At 50.3% G+C, this 17,514-nt stretch overlaps 1 protein-coding gene across 3 annotated transcripts in view; it reads right to left on the bottom strand.

Annotated features, from left to right (window-relative positions):
- Positions 1-17,379, bottom strand: part of GckIII (Germinal centre kinase III) — a 107,187-nt gene extending 89,808 nt beyond the window's left edge. For 2 of the 3 annotated variants that reach the window (XM_076368429.1, XM_076368430.1), the window contains exons 1-2: positions 17,274-17,379; positions 16,015-17,002 (exon numbers count right to left, since the gene is read on the bottom strand). In XM_076368429.1, the coding sequence (XP_076224544.1) occupies positions 16,015-16,333 (319 nt within the window). In that variant the 5' untranslated portion in view covers positions 16,334-17,002; positions 17,274-17,379. Of the gene's footprint in view, positions 1-16,014; positions 17,003-17,273 lie in introns of those variants that run through there. The other variant, XM_076368451.1, reaches the window with a different exon arrangement.
- Positions 17,380-17,514: the final 135 nt, after the last annotated feature.

Here is a 17,514-nt window from a genome sequence, read left to right on the forward strand (position 1 = left end):
CTGGCTATCCACGGAGAGATTCGAATTTGTTTTTATTAGATACCGGAAACAGTTTCTCAAATGAAAACTTAAACATAACGTTTTTATAAAACAATTTTATTTTATCGCATTGAAACGGCGTAGACGTAACTTGCTGCTAATACCAATTTTGTTTATTAATCTTTTCGGATGAAGATTCTTTGAAATATGCAAAACCTTCAGCAGATGAAGCTAAATGATATACCAATTGCTTAAATAATAGAAACGAACTACGTGCTGATCTCTTGCTGGTTAAGTGATTAAATCATTTGTTTGCGATTTAGTCTACAAAATATGAAAGTTTCATCTGAAATATCGACATTCGTTCGCAAAGGGTTAAACTAGTGAAATGCTAATTGAAATGGACCTCGATTCATTGCTCACAAGAAAATCGTACGAACATTGTCCGTATAAAACACATTTCAGGAGTTCATCCTCTGCGAGGTGTATCTGCATAATCGACGAGGGAGTTGGACGACGAATGATACGGCTGCGGATGCGATGCCGGCAGGGTCTAGCACTAACAAATTTGAATAACAATCCCCGACGAAGGTGGATGGGAGCCCTCAGTCGTCTGACGTTTGTCCTTGACTCCCGGGCCGACCCTCATTGATCCGTCTCCCGAAACTATTTGATTAGGGATCGTCTTAATTAAAGGCGTCCACCCTCTAATTCCCCGTCCTATCGCTTTATCTGATCGTTCAAAGTCGCCGCTTCATCGAGACTCGCAGGCCCGAGCGTTCGCAGAGAAAGAGACCTATCGGAGGAATCTCGCCGCCCTTAATTAGGAGAACCCCCGTATTTTTGCGTGGCGACTCGATCGTTAATTAGCATCGTTCGACGGTTGCCCGGACGGCGTCGGATCAACCGAACGATGGAATCCCCGTTGACGGGTTCGTGCGAACGCGGTTCGAAATATGCTGGGAAAAGTGCTCGCCGGATAGACGACGCGCGGCGGGTCGACGATCGCGCGCGACGCGGCGAAATTGAGCATGGGATTAAACGTTAATCCTTAATTCGTCCTGGAAGCTATCGTTTCGAAATGGATTTTATTACTCCGCCCGCCGCGAAAATCGGACTGACGTGCCGCTGCGCGGATCATAATGTATTTACACGCCGAAGCCGAGGGTATTTTCGGTGCTTCCGGTATCGATTTTCGGATTGCAATCCGTCTATGCCGCCCGATGCGATGCGCCGCTATTCTCGGCGCCGGGTGTAACGGAATAATTTACCGTTTAATCGAACGTAAACACTTACGTAGGCTCAACGAACTCGCGTTGTTAATTGCTGAATATTTTAAACCGAACGTAGCAAAGAGCGATTGGAATTGTAAAAAATCGCGATGGCACCCAGAGTGGCAGAGCAAGCATCGACAAAATGAAAATGCAAATTGAAATCTTCGTGTTCTTCGTTCAGAATTTGTAATTTCCCGCTTTAAATTTGAACAGCTGAACAAAGGTTCGAATTGGAATTCGAATCCAGCGGAATTCTTCTGGTTATAATACAACCCGTTGCCAAGGTAAACTAAAAAACAGACGGATTTCGATCCGCGTCGAGACGGACCGTGGGAGGGTAGACACCCTTCGCGGCGGAATACGTTCGTATTTCTTCGGTTGTTACCCTTTGCCATCGACCGTCTGCGGGGCGCGTGTCCTGGGGCAAGGACCTTCGCTCCTCGTATATCCCGTGAACCGTTTCGAACTGCGTCTCGTCGCTCTGGGACCCGATAGAAAAACCGTCTCGGATCATTTCGAAATTTACGCGACCGTCACGCGTCGGCGTGTTTTATTTTCCCCTGGCGGCGGCCTCTCGTCACAGGCACAAGGCCGGGAACGACGTGGCGGATTCGTTCCAGGTGAAATTAATAAAAGTGACTCCTCTCAAAGAGTTAAACGAGGCGGAACCAGCCTCGGGCAAAAGGAAAGGGTGACTTTCGTGGCGGAGCGAGAACCGGAAAAATAGAAAGGAGGGCAGCATCTAATTAAACGCGATATCAAAAACGCGGACCGCTAACGTTGCTACGTTTGTTCGACCACCTGTTCAACCCTTCTCGATTCCCATCCGCTCGCGATGAAACCACCCTCCTCGCGGTCTCGTTTCCTCCCCCTTTCTCTTCAACGTCTGCGAGAGCCTATCCATCCAGAAATCAAATGGTTCTCAGACGTCCGACCAGATTTCGCCCGTTTCTCCCACGCAGAAATCGATCGCTCGCGCGAATTCGGGCAGAGCCACCTCGCGAACCGTGTCTGGCGCTTCGTCAATTATTTCTTTAGCCTCCGGTTAAACGAGGATCCCCGTCGTTAAGAATACGGTGGTTAGTGATTATGGATCAATTCGCGGAGATTGGTAGGCAAGTGAAAAATTAGGTTATCCTGTTAGCAGTTCTATTAGGTTCTAAATAAAATTAAAACGCTACTGAACCTCACATCGAATAGGGTTCCAAATAAAATGAAAACGTTTAGCTCGCTCTGTTAGGGGTTCTATCGGGTTCCAAATGAAATTAAAACTCCGCTGAACTTTATTAAACCGAGGGTCTAAGCGAAACGGGGATCTCGCCGAGCTTTATATAAATCCATAAGACCCGTAGAGTCCGGTAATAACGACCGCTAACGACCCGCAAAAATTATTACGCCCACGATCGGGCCCGATCGGATTTCCACGGCGGGTCAGGTGTACTATCGTGTCCTCGCCGCTTAATCCAATTCATGAAACCGACTTTGCCTTAACGCACGTGTACCTTACGTAAGCGTCCACGACTTAGCATCGTCGCGGACGACCGCCGATTGACGGAATGCAGCTGAAAACCAATTCAGACGCATTAGCGTAACTCATTGCTGTGTTTAGCGTCGTGCAGCCTGCGTGATCAATCGCTTCGTTCCGGTATCATACAGATGACACGACGATCACGCGAAGCCCGAGCAATTAACGACAACCGGTTCACATTCTCCACGGTGCTGAAAACGTTTTCCGATTTCCTAGGAAACTTTTATTCCTCCGCAGTGGAGAGCTGACTCTGTCATCACTGGATTTGTTATAAAAAGATTATACTTCGGATGATGCTTCAAAGAATGTCGTTTATGTCTCATCGAATAATATTCAATATTTCTATCGAGAAACTTTCGAATGCAGAGTGTTGGTCCCCACAGTTTGCCTATGCGTTATATAACTCGCGCAAGCAGGTACGCACGATTCCATGCGTATTCTTCTACACGCGTCGTTTAATTGCGAACGTGTGGTCACGCAGTTTCAGAGGATTCAGTATGTTTCTAGTCAGACTCGTAACGAATATTTTAAACTAAATATGACAAATCTAAAGGTTGTTATACCTAAATGCAAGTCAAATGTTCCTTTACCATTATCAATCGTTAACATCTGAGGTAAATGTGGCGAATAGAATAATCAAATTCTATTTCTTCCAATAAATTAGAAGTACTTCCATCAAGCACAGTTGTAAGAGAAATCACAGGGTTAATCCTCCCGTTATAAATGTCCGCTCTTCGCGGAAAGTTCTTCGCATGCGGTCGAACCTAATCAAACCCTAACAATCCGAGTTCACGCGACTCGCCGCGCGTCAAAGTGCCCGTAATCGAGCGTAACAGTTCGGTAGATCGCACGGTTTTATTCCGACGCCCGCGTCGATCAGCGTCCCGAGTCGGATAACGGATAGCAAAAGAGCGACGTGGCTGTCGATAAAAGTCACTTCCTGATTTGCAAGTGGCGCCCGCGGAAAGCCCTGTTCCCGGAGGGTAATGGATTTTTTTTCTTCTGCCGGCTGTTCCGCCGGTCGAAGAGGCCGCGAAATGGCAACGTCACGCCAGCAATAAAACAGTTCCCGGGGCGTGGAGGCAACGGTATCCGCCTCTGGCCTCTCTCGCGAGAGGATTTCCCCGTGAAGACAGATTCCTGCGCGGACACCGGGCTCGCGGCTTCCGCCACGGGATAACTGGCATATTTAACACGATCGTCCTCGCGCCGGATCTCTTGGATCGCGGCAGAAATCACGGGCATCTCTACGGAAATCGGCGGCATGCGGAAAAGGAGAGTTGGCCGATTCGAAGAATGATTTCACAGTTGCGAGTCGGCGGCGTGGTACGAGCGGCTCGCGAATTAAAGAGACCCAGCCAGGCCTCGCGTTAATCGGATAGATGAGAAGCCGGGCGGAGCCGTTCATGGTTGAAATTGTTTGAAAATCGGCTTCGATCCGGGCCCCTTCCGCGTTTCACCGGGTACAGTTCGCCGATTCCCTGCGAAACATTTCGACCGGCTCGTTCGAGGTGTTACAACATTCAGATCCCGCCGAAGAATCTCCAGGAAAGTGGAACGCGTTAGAAAGCAATGCGGAACAAAATGTTTTAAGGCGCCTACACACGGGCTTCACGAATTCTTTGAAACGTCGACGCGACGGGCTCTCTCGTTGCCGCAGCACGCTTTCCAACGCGGCTGCTGCTGCTGCTGCTGCTCTCCGTCTATCCTTCTCTCTGACGCTCGCTTCTGTTCCTTTTTTTCATTTCCTCGACGCGGGGGCAAAAGTGGAGCGCGTTTCAGCCGCGCGAGCGAATTTTCGCAGAAAAAAAAATCACCGGAGCACCCGTCGTTTTGTGCTGGCCGCTTTGCCGTTGACGGCGGCCGCGCTCACGCGCGAGAAATTGCCGCGGCTTGCGGGTAAACAAAAGCTTGGACGCTTAGTTTATGGAATTATAATCTTCGCGGCTCGTGGATCGCCGAAAATGAACACCGAATAACTGACGTTGGGCTTTGTGCTTAACACGTTAACCGGGAGGAGCGCTCCAACCCTTCGTTCTTGTATTTAACATCGTTCCATGCTCGTAAAACGAGGATTTTGAAATCCAGAAACGAAAGCTGAGTTTCTCTTTCCTAAGGGTTTGGTATTCGACATCGTTTCTCTGGCGTTCTTTGAAGATCCGCAGAAGATAACGCTGAGCATGGAAAAAAATGTTTCACGAGAGACGCGTGTAGCTCGCCTGCGAGCGTCGCGGCGATTATGATAATCCGGTCGGTGGCTTCGAAACCGTAAAGGCAAAGAGGATAAGAAACCGGTAGCGAGTTCCTAGTCGTCGAAGCTAATTACAAGCGTGGTTTAACGCGGCGGATAAACGTTCGATGATTGAATTGATAACGATAACGACGCTCGGATGACTGCGGCTTTGACGCGGTCAGCGGATCGGCGGGTTTCCTTGCTCGTGAAAGTAGTCCTCCGCGTATGCACCGGGGGGAGAGATCAACGAACGCGGAAACACCGAAAAAAGAAGCTGGAGGATAGCGTTTGCTGATGAGGGGAATTGATACGGATGAAAACAAGAGAAGTACTGTTATCTTAATAACGTTTAACGAGACCAGATTCCTCCCGCTAGAAGACCACTCCGTGTTACGAAATTTTTCGGCTAAAGGCGGTTTAGAATAGACTTGTAATCTTTAATCTTTAATTATCGAACGAGATGAGGCGCGGAATAATTCATTGTCCTTCAGACACTGGCATCAGACGACTCGCGTTCACCGAGACCGTAGCTAATAGAACGTGACACTGCGCGCGGCTATCCGGTTCCCCTAACGATTAAATTCCGTTCGACGGAATACGAGAGCGATCGATCACCGATAGAAATTTTGTTGCCGCGGATAATTGCTGACAGGGTCCGCACCGGTGCTCGGGACCGACTGCGTTTTAATTGGCGATTCCGGGCAGGCCGGTGGCTCCGAACGTCATCCGCGTCAATCAGTCGTCATGGAATATCCGTCAGCCGCACGCGTCGCCCTGCGACCCCTTTGACACGCGCGCGCGCGCGAACCGTTCGAACCTGTAATACAGAAGTCCGTCGTAATGAGGAAACTTGAATCGAAATTATCATGGTTCCACGGGGAGTTGAAACGGTCGAGCGGTGGTCGATTCAGCGGAAAGATCGACGCGCACACCTGCGAAGCGAAATCGCCGACGGTTTCGGTGTAACGGCGCAATTATCGATAACAATAATAAACGTCCTGAGTGTACTCGAGCGTCCGGGTAGCTAAATAGAATTAGTTGGAATATATTTTCTGGAAGACGCAGCTCGAAAGGTCGATAAATTATGGACGCGTTCTGATGGTTTCCGAGGAATCGAGGTCTGATCGAGAGGTGCCCGCAGCCTCCGCTTTATTCCCTGAGACCCTCGCCGAGGGAGCAGGACCTACCCCGACACTCAGCCATGGGTGAGGGGAGCGAGGAAGGAATCCCATTATCCCAGAGGCTGCATCTCCACCGTGTTTTCTCCGCCCGGCGTCAGCCGCTGGTTCCTTCCACGCTTCCTTCCTTCCTTCCTTCTTCCCTGCCGTCGCGGCAGGAACGCAGCCCACTGCTCGGAATACCTCATTTCCTTTCGCCAGCGTGTTTCTTGCAATCCTGATGATTCCTCGGTCCCCTCGCGCTAGGTCTGCATGCTTTCCTCGCATCTATTAGGCCTTGCAGGCTTCGGAAGGCCAGCGTCGCTCAAACTCTTGACAAACTGCGAGCAGTCTTCGCGGGATTCTATTTTTAATTTGATTACACGTTCGAATAGACTTCATTAGGTTTTTATTACGATGAAAATGGCCGTGCCGTGACGACAGGGTCTTGCTACCACGGTAGACCGAACGGGAATTGCTCAGTTTTAATTACTTTTAAATGAATTCTTCCCGAGTCGCACTTGCCCTCGACTGTCCTCCACTCCGGATCGCGTTATCCTTTGTTTCCCGATCGAAGTGCAGCGGCGTCGATGGACACCGGGATCGATAGCCTGTGTCTTTCGTACAAAAGACGGCAGGCTTGAAAGACGTGTTACCGCCGAAACGCCAATTCGGGTCAAATACCTCTCTTCCCGGTCGCATTCATGGAAGACGGGTCAGCCCGACACCTCCGCCGTTTCTCGCGGCACAAGTGGATCGAATTGCGCGCAGACGACAGATCGATATCGAGCTGAATGCGACGATTGTGCGACGCGCGCTGCAGAAAAATTCGCTGGTCGGGTACGTCAGTCAACGACCGCCTACTTCGCCGACACTTCGACGGCGACGGACGAAAGGCAAACAGAGGCTGTATTTTAAACAGCCCCGCGCGCGGCCTCCGCACGGGAAGAGGGAGAACGAATATCCGATGCCAAAGTCAAAATAAACATCCCAGGAACTTCCATCGAGCTTCGCCGATCTTTCGTCGCAAACTTTTGTCGAGATGCCGCATACTTTCCCGCAACTCGAGCGCGCTGTGCTCTCGAACTCCTTTCTTCGACCGTAGCAACCACTTTCGTGTGTCGCGGCGACAAAGGATCTCGCGAAGCTGAAACTCGAACACCGGAAACTCGCCGCGGGAAGCGAAGTAAACCGAGGGACACCGAAAAAGTCGAGCGCGCTACGAGCGACCGTTAACTCACCCCGGCAACAACTATTCGAGCCTACGGCGGGAACATTTAGATCAGACTGATTTTAATCTCTTTCGGTCGCGTCTGCATAGACGTTCGTCGCCCACAAATCACCCTGTTAACAGGTTAACGATCCAGACCGCTCGAGAGGAGCGTACGCGAGGAAACGGTGATGCATCACTCGAGGAACACACGGATTCGAAGACAACGCGAGGAGCAGGGACGCGGTTCAACGTGTCGTCTGGTTTCGTTGCGTTTACCTCGGATCGAGTCACCGTGGATACCTGTCCGAGGAATCTGAAGGCCTCGCCGCAAATAGAATCGAGTTTTTTCCGGATTAGACGAAGAGTTCCATCTCGATTCTTCGTAGACGGACGCACGCAACGCATCACCGCGGAATCGGAATTTCCTTTCACCGTGGACGAAAACCAGTTGTGCAAGAGTCGCCGCATGCTTTTTTTTTCCTTTTCTTACCGCTGGAACACGGCCGAACCGACCCGCTCCCACCCCGGTTACGTAACTAGCCCGTTATCAACCGTCAACGATGTCGAAACAGATAACGAAAAAAAACGTCGGTTCGATAAGGCGAACGCCGGTGTCCTCGGCACAGAGCACCGTTGCGCCGCGGCGTCTGGGAAAAGTCGCGGAACCTGTCGTGCGCGAAAAGTCAAATTTTCCGTCGCGCCGCGAGCAGGTCGACCGTGTCTTGAACCGGTATGGAGAGTCGTGTTGCTAGATCGTTTTCATGGATCACGGGACACGGCGCACGGTGAACAGTTATCCCACTGATTTCCAGCCGAGACATGGAAAATTAATATAATCGAGATTTTACCGTAATAAACGCGCGTGGAACGTGGTTATCGAGCTAACGTAGACGCTATGGTGTACTAAAATGCAAAGATCGATAGTTAAATAGGTAAGAGAAGGTTCTCAAAAAAATAGGATTAAATAGGATTAGCTGGTCTCTTAAAAAATCCTCTGTGTACGCACGTTTGCGTTTATCGGAGAGCTCCGACCACTTAATCAACGATGGTCGCGATGAATAATCGGTTAACCGCGGTCTCGAAGCAATTTTTCTCGGACTCGCGGACTGGTAGAAGGGACTCGGGAGCCACGAGTCGGCGTCGACTCGGGTTTCTGGCCCGTAAAAAAAGAACCTGTTTCGCGGAGACAGGAAAACTGGATCCCCGTGACACACGGAGTAGCGTTTCCTGCCTCTGAAACCGAGAAACACGTTCTCCTGACCTGTCACGGCTGCCTTCCCAAGAAAGCGGCGTGAACTAGCAGAATCGCGGTGTCCCGTCCACGAGCACGCGTCATTAAAACAATTTGCCGGACGCACGCGTTCACCCCCGTAAACGCATCGGGATTCCACGGCGGGGCGCTAATATCTCTATTTATTCGACGCTCAGCCGGTAATCGGCTAAAACTTCCTACGAGGAGGTGGGGATCACCGCGAAGTCGCGTTCGCTTCCTGGCGTCTTTACCCAATTAATCCGACGTTCTAATGAAGTTTCATCGGCTCGAGATTAGCGCCACGTCGGCCAATAGTTTGTGTACCGAAATACATGCCTCCACCCTTGCAGTTGCCTCCAATCTCGGGTACGTTGAATGCTCGAATGCATCCACATACCCGGTGTGCCGAAACTACACAACCGAAACTTCGTCCAGACCCAAAGATATTCGAGCTTTAACGCTAACGACCGAAGGATAATCGTCGACCGGCTTGAAGGTTACTTTATCTACTCGTTAATCGTTATTGAAGTATAATAACAGTCGAATTAACTACAGTGCGCCATCGCAACGATGACAAAGCGTAACTCGTATAGAATTACCATTTTTCAGCGAAACAAATTACTCAGCCTGATCGAGGAAGCTTGCTCAATTTGATTTTAAGCTGCGATACGATAAATTCGGCTACCCTCCGCAGAAACAGTCTGTACAACCCTGTTTAGCGCGACTCGACCTTATCACCCGCGCGCCGTTCAAGAATACAGGAACGCGAGGCAGAGTACATAGGTGCAGCGGCGCAAGTCGAGGGTGCACGCATGTAAATGGACGCGCACAGGGTTGCAGACTGCACGGTACAGTTCCAGTCGAAAGTACCGGGCCAGATCCCCCGGTAACGCGGAATGAGGATATTACGCTGCAAAGATTGAACGATACTCCGGCACCGAAATAGCGAACGAATGATTCACGGGACGGTTAATCTCCGCGAGATATATTATACCGTTAGGAAACGATATTATCCTCTTTCGTTAATCGCGGGCCTCGATCTCATACTTTTGAACGGCAGTGTACGCGTGCACACACGAAGGATGGCAGAGCACGGGGCTATTACTCGCTTTACGAGAGGGCAACACGCTGCCGAGGTTTACGGTCGAACGAAACCCGCCGAACGCAGTGCCACGATTAATTCCCGCGCGCCCTGCTCCAATCCGAAACTTTTACGGAAAATACGATAGCCAAAGATCTCGTTGCGCACGTTACTCGCAGTCTTTTAGAATCGAACCGAATGATAAGACGCTTAATGACGTAAATTAAATATACTCAAGGATACATAACTCATATCGTTATTCGACTTTAACAGTTGCTATGAGTCATCCGCGGAAGAAAAAACAGTGGTTCGAGGAGGTCAAAGGCTACCAAGCTTTATCGCGCAGGTAGAATAACGAGACTGCCATTATTCAGCGATTACGACCGGTCTTCGGTTTGGCATTGGTGCCAATTTTTAACGGCGTTTCCCGATGCGTGTTCGAAGGGACGGAAAGGCCGCCCTTTTCTTTCCCGTGGGTGCATATTTTATCGAAAATAAAATGGACACCGGCCAAGCACGAGCATAGGAGGCGACTCGCTCGCGAACCCATACAAAACCGTTCCTCGCCGTATCTTGCTAGGTACCTTTTACGACGGCGGTCACGACAACGATTCAGATTCGCTAAAGCGACGGCCGCGGAGAACGAGCTGCACTCGGACCCCAATAAATATCAATTTTATGACGTGGGATTGTATTTTTCATCGGCGGTTTCAATCCGCGCGGTTCTTGTTGCTCGTTGCACGCGTCGGGAATAGAAGGGATGCGTATCGTCCGCGTTGCGCGAATCGATTTCGATGTTATTTTCGATGCGACGGAACCGTCGAACGTCGGCGGGGAGGCTTCTTCGCGGAGAGGGACGACGTCGGATTTTAATTTACCAGGAAGCGGGGAGATTACACCTGGAAAGTCAGCACAATGGCGCATTGTACGTGCACAAGCGTCAGCTTTAATCACGAATGTACCCGGCATTGTCAATTTCCATAGCTCGATTCCCTCCTCTACGATTCTGTCTACGGTGCTCGCCCACGGATTCGGTCGGAACCGTAACCCTCCCCGCCACGTAGGTACGCCGATGCATCTAATTCGCGTTTGTCCGCGTCCACTTTATATACAACGGTCCGCGGCCGCCACTAGAAACGGATAAGCGCAGCCGCGCGGCGCTCCGCATCGAGGCCACGATCAAACAATGTCTATTGTGCCACGTAAGCGATACCCGACGACGGCTATCTCGCGGCCGCAGATATCTCCATTATAGAAATGAATTTTCGCGGGTGTTCGCGTGACGGACGGGCCCCTCTCGACGATAATTCGCGTGCGCCTCGCCGGCTATTCCTCGCTCCCCTGCTAATCAGTGTTAATTAAACGAAAAAACAAGCAAAACGAAACGGAAACGAACGAAATAAAAGGGAAATGTTCACTCTCGCGGGGTTCCCATGGCTGTGCGAGACTCGCTACGGGTTTGTTACAATAAAGATGCGCGATGATAAAATCGTAGATCGACCCTGGATTCGAGAAGCGATTTGGAAAGAACTGCAGGAAAGATGTCCTAAAGCAGTGACGACCAAACTACGGTCCGCCAGCTAGATGCGGCCTGCTTAGAGGTTCCATCCGCCACAGATTTTAAAATAGCATAGAAATTTATTGAAGAACTTTTGATATTTCACGTCTATAAGGTTAGTGCCATATTCGCTTCATATGAGGTGTATTGGAAACAGCTGACAAATGAGCATTTAAATTCACTTCTCAGAATCTGTACATCCCGGTTCGAAGCAGAATCTTTAAAATAATATTCTTTCCAGTCCTTATTGAGTTTCATAATAAATTACATTGACCCGTCCCTAAAAAAGTTTGCCCAACACTGTCCTAAAGCGTTAGAGGTATTCAGACGTTAAATGTTAAATTAAATTCGCAACACGTGTTCAAGAGGAAAACGTCTGTGAAACAGGACGATCGCGGATCCGAACGGATCTAGGAACAGTCTGTACTAGAGTCGTCAGCGACGTCCGCCTCGCGAGGGTTAATGTAACCCGGTTCCCGCCCACGCGGTCGATCGGCTATGCGAGACAGCGAAACGCGAAAAAGAGCGATCGTCGAAAAGTCGATCGTTCCGGGCCGCCTACACGTAATAACGGTATAGAGAGCCGTGCGGTAACCGGCCGCGCAGGTACGTCGTATCGCGAGAACCTCCTGAAATTCTCGAGTCGATAAACCTCGCGGGGGAACAACCGTCGACGATAACCGTACACGTACCGGCCGCGTCCCGTACGTTTGTTTATGCGCGTCTCCGCGCTACCCGAGGTGCGAGCCTAGGCTTTCCGCGCCGCGATAAGAGTAACGACGCCGATAACACCCGCGGGGCCTTGGTGCACGTACGCGGCGCTATCGTTCCCTAAGCAACGGGTTCCTCCGTTTCCATAATTTCGAGTGCACGAGGTCGTTGCTCGAAACGAGCTTTCCTAAAGGAAACTTTTCAGCCGCGTCCTGCCTCTCCACTGCCAAATTTCATAATCTATGAGAGGCCATCTAGTCGGCCAACTTATCGCCTCAGACGGCCCGGGAAGTTTCACTTTCGCCGCGGCTTCGCTCGAGGGAACGTCGAAAAGTTCGGCGGAACGATCCGAGCGGGACGGCTAAGCGGCCAGAAAAATTGTAGCCCCACCAGACGGGCGTTGTACGTATACGACCGTAGGAAAGTTTAACTACGTTGCGGTATGCTATTACAGCGGTTCACTTCTTTTTCTGTCATCAATAGCTAACTAGGCTGTTGACCATTTTAATGTAATTGCACGCTGGGAAACTCTAATGAGCGTCAAATCGCAGTGTTACATTTATTACGCGCAGTCTGTGGTAAACCTTCGCGTTCAGGGATGTAGCTACGCGGTCAGTCCAGCAGCCGAAAGGTTAAAAGACCGCGACACTGAGGAACCCAAGAGAAGACGCGCTATAAGAGACCGGCTACCGATGCGGCTGCCACGGGAAGTCGTAAAGAAGAGCGAGTAGCGGGAGAGACACGGGAGAAAGAAGCCGTACGATCGCGTCGACGCACGAGTGGGTGCCCGTTGAAGGGAGAACGACGCCGGAATCCCGTCCTGGACACTCGTATACATTCCATTCTCGATCGATATGACTGGGTAGCAGGTGCCATTGTTCGTGAGGGCTACCGCTTTTACTTCTTTTTTCGCGCGGCGCTGTTTGCGCCCGGGACGATGTCCTCCCTCAGACGCAGGTGCATCCTGCATCTTTCAGTTTAATCAGGGCCCTACAGCCCGACCGCAGCGTTCAAAACATTGTCAACGAACGGGAGGAAAGTGTTTCGGAACGGAGTAACGCGGGACCCACCGATACGATAGATATTTTTCAAAAAGTTCGCCACCGAGGGCTCTCGGAAGAACAGACGAATCGAAGGAAACTAATTTATGGACAGCCTCGAGTGTATACCCAACTTTTAGCACTGAAAGCTCTACGGAGAACGATCTGTGTCGCGAAACAGTCGATGATTCCCACGACACGGTTCGGAGATATGGAGATCGGTTTAGTCTGTGAGCTTTCCGTGGACGATCCACGCGATTGTTACAGTATTCATCGAATGGTAGACGAAAGAACGGGGAAACGAGCGGTTGCCTTATCGACTCCTTGAGAAGCACACCCGAATGAGCGTTGCGCGCACGAGCGAGATCAGAAAAATCACGATCCACGCGTACGATTACAGGATACGTTTTCCCGTGCCGCATCACACGATACGACCGCGTATCGAACGAAATCCGATCGCGTCGTATTAATTACCGGCCAGTGCTCTTTTTGCTCACCCCGGAGGAGTCAGCGGGAATAAATAGACGGGAACGAGATAAAAGGTAGCGGACGTGTGCAGGCAGCGCGCGACGTGCGTCACCGGCGACGCGATAAGCTCGCTGGATAATCTCGAGGGCCGGAACAATGCGACGCGGAACGCGTACGAAACCGAGACCGAAAACGGCGGGGACTTCTTTCTTCGACGGAAGCGCGAACTGGCCTTTTCTCCTGCTTGGTTTCCTTCGGGCAAGCGTATTTTTTCTGCAAACACGATCCCGAAGCTCGCCCGCGCACGAGCACGCAGCCCAAGGTGTGTATCGTGTTACTCCGGAATCGGGTCCATTGAAACGGTCTACATTATTTTTTTTTTTACTCTTTCCTCCCCCTCTTCTTTTTCTTCTGGTTCTTCTTCTCTTGCTTCACCTCTCTCTCTCTCTCTGTTTGCTTCGTGGTAACACGATATCTCGCGGCTCTTTATGGGATACGGTTACGCAATATCGCTGCAGGAGCGACCGGCAATCGTCGACAGCGACGCTGCACCCGCAGACACGAATCTCCGAGCGTTAACGTGATATAACTGTTTACGAAATCGTACGGGACGCGTAAACTTCGCCGCGGGGACACGTGTCGGCGTATCTCCGCGGGAAATACGAGAACCAATGATTCGCGAATTCGAGCATCGTTCTACTGGAGACACCTTGCATTCACGGTGCTCTACTTCTACGGTATCCCCCCCGATTCCAGCTTTGTTTGCATATAATCTTACGCCTCGAATAATCAGATCCTTATCTTGCGAAACGCATAAACTTTGTAGTTTGTACACGTAACACGTGCATTCTGTCTACCGTGGCTCATTCCTTTTTTGCGCTAGTGTGCCTAGTTACGTAAGAAAAACGCATTGTCATTGTTCTTGTTATTACTGCCGGAGAATGGAAACTTGATCCACCCTCGGTGTATCTAGTTATGATCGAAAAGCGGCTGCACTGGAATTTTTATAGATCCCAGTGATTGTGCTTAAAGCGTCCATTGGAAATAAGGTTGTCCTGCTAGAAAAGAATTCGTGAATTAAACTGCATGCTCGGAAAAGAATATTCTCTACTTTCTAGAACATTCTACGCTATATCCTAATGCATATACCAGTGGTTAATGTCTATCGAAGGATCAACTGCAATCAACGAGGTATTCTTAGTAACTTTTCTATACTAATAGCGGTAATCGCTATCTCAAATAGATCTCTTTAACGATACAGCGCAGACGTTGAGAGATCCATTAATCACAGAAGGTAGGTGAGACGATTGACCAACAATAGATCTCTATTTACACTGATCGCGGGATCGTTTCCCGCGCGAAAAGATAGGCATTATCGCGGTGGATAAGGGCGACGCTCCCGGTATCGTGTGAAAGCGGAGAGATTAAAGCGTACCGAAAAAAAAGGGGAGCGACGACGTAACATTATCTCGCGTGTCCCGATGCGAATAAGAGATACGCGTCGTTCGCTCCGGTTTCGATGCGTCTATCGTCTTCGCGCGTCCTCCACGGCGCCGGGTAAAATCGGCGGCGATAAAAGGGATCGTTGGTTCGGCGGCCGTGACTCGCGGGGACGGAACGGTACGAGATGCGTCGCAGTAAACCGAACGAAAATAGGTGAGATCAATCCAGAGAAATATTGGCCAACGCTAGCCCGAGGACTGTTTTACGATCAACGGGGCATAAACGCAGCCTTACAACCGCATTATTTTTACACCGAACCAGTTTCAATTTATAAAAGGATTTGGACCGACTTATCCCGATAATACATCCGAGCAGGATGTAATTTACAGTAGCACTGATATTATTAACTCGTAAGCTGCCACGGTCAGCGTCTGCGGCTTGCGGGTATATATCACTGCGACTTCATTGGCCGCGCGGACGAGATATCGGGGTTAAGCTCGTAGAATTTATATGGAAACCATAGGAAAGAAGGTAGCGATCCGCGGGTCAAGTACAGGTATACTCGTACGTTTACGAGGAAAAACGAAAATTTGAATAATACCGTTGAACGACGACGAGTTTAACCTAGTCTATACGGTGAACAGGTTATGGCAACGATTCGTCGGTGAATGAACGTTCGGATGAATTGGAAAAGAGGGAAAAATGAAAAGGTGAAAAGAACGGGACTAGATGGAATCGTAGCGAACGTAGAAATGAAAGGATGAGAATGAAGAGATGCAGAAAGGAGGTGAACGGGCCGCGGAAGGGGCAGAGAGGTAGGAGGGAGGGAGAGTTGATAACATGCCAGCTGTGCGCAGGAACGAGAGGTTAGGTTAGAATTGGCGTTTGGGGGTCGCGAGGTCAGCCCACGGGATCGAACGACCGTACGAGATAGAGGGAACGAACGGTGAAGACGGCGCACAAGTACGTGTCCGTGTTCGAAGGGGAAACTAAAGAAGAGGAGAGAGAGATGGAGAGGGGGGATGAAAGAGAGAAAGAGAGAGAGAGAGAGAAAAAGTAATGAGCAAAAGAACTTACCTCGTTGAAAGCCATCTTCTTGGTTATGGTCCCGGGCTCGCGGCTGCTTCCGGCACCTCCTTGCCCCACCGCTCCTGCCGAAGAGTATCGTCCCCCGTAGCTGCCGGACTAGTTGTTCCAGCAGCAGTAGCAGCAGCAGCGGCAGCAGCTGATCTCGCCTGTCCAGATATCCAATACAGGACGAAGGCGCATCGAAACCGCGGCAAACGCCACACGCGTCACGGTACACTAACCACGAACACCCCGACGAGAACCACGGGCACGACGACGACGAGGACACTCGCGACCGACCTGTCTCGCAGCCCTCCGCGACACACATACGTCACGGAAGAAACGTAGCAGCGCGTGCACCGTTCGCGGGGGACCACCTTACGAAACACCTCGGGACCGCGATCGACCGTGTTACTCTACGGGCTTGTACGCGATACCCCGCGCGCGATTAACGTGTCCCCCTGTCGACCGTGCCGCCGTGACGAGGATAATCTGGCATTCCTCAGGTGGGCACCGATCAGAGCACCGTTCGCCGACGTTCGAAATAGCCCCGCAGCCGCCTTTCGCCAACCGGCGTTATCGGGAGCCCACGTAAATCCCGAACCGTTACCGACGAACTGTCACAACGAGCGAGACGCGTACACCGATCCCCACGATCCACAGGATTCAACGCGGAACCGATTCTCTCCCACTGCTTTTTTTCACGTATTTATATACGTCGCAGAACTATCCGCAAACAGAGGAGCGCCATCTTGGTTTCTGATGTCGCGGAACGAGCCGAATGGGATGCGCGCGCAACCGACACAGCTGTGAACGGGTGCCGCGGCTTTTCGGAACACGCGCGACACCACTGTCCCCGTGTTCCCGCCGCGAAATTCTGTTTGAATCTCCCGATACGTTACGTTTCCTCGATCGATGGGGATTCTCCCTGACGATCCGCGGGACGTTAGATTGGATATCTCGTTGTTTGATGGTGAGAACAGCTGCCATTGTTCACCTACGCAGAGATTATTTGAAATGGAATAGTTGAAAGTATATATTGAAGTAATATTTCCGATAGATTGAGATGTTTCGTTTGATATTCCGATGGAATTATGATTGGTTGGGTCCAGCTGAATGGAACATTGCGTTAAGATTTGAACGCCGATTTTTAAGATGTAAAAACTTTGCGTAAAGTTGATTAATATTGAAAGAACTTGTTTTTATAGCGAGAGTAAAGCGTAGAGAATGAAATTACAGTAGTTTGGACCAATAAATCTTCTTATTACCTTGGAAATTTCGATGTAAAATATCTGCGATGTGCGGATGTGTTTAGAGCCGCGCGCCATCTTGAATAGTAATTCAAAGATGGCTGCCGAGACTACGGTATAAGTCAGTGGTGCAGTGTGCGCGTTGAACGTGGATTGTTCTTTATTTTTGTGTTCGCGTGGTGTTCGGTTATTTTTAAGTGTAGTTACCTGTCAAGTTTCTAGTAGAGTCTCCGTTTCACGTGCGAGTCTTCTAAAAGGA

This window comes from Nomia melanderi, chromosome 1 (assembly GCF_051020985.1).
Source record: "Nomia melanderi isolate GNS246 chromosome 1, iyNomMela1, whole genome shotgun sequence".
NCBI lineage: Eukaryota > Metazoa > Arthropoda > Insecta > Hymenoptera > Halictidae > Nomia > Nomia melanderi.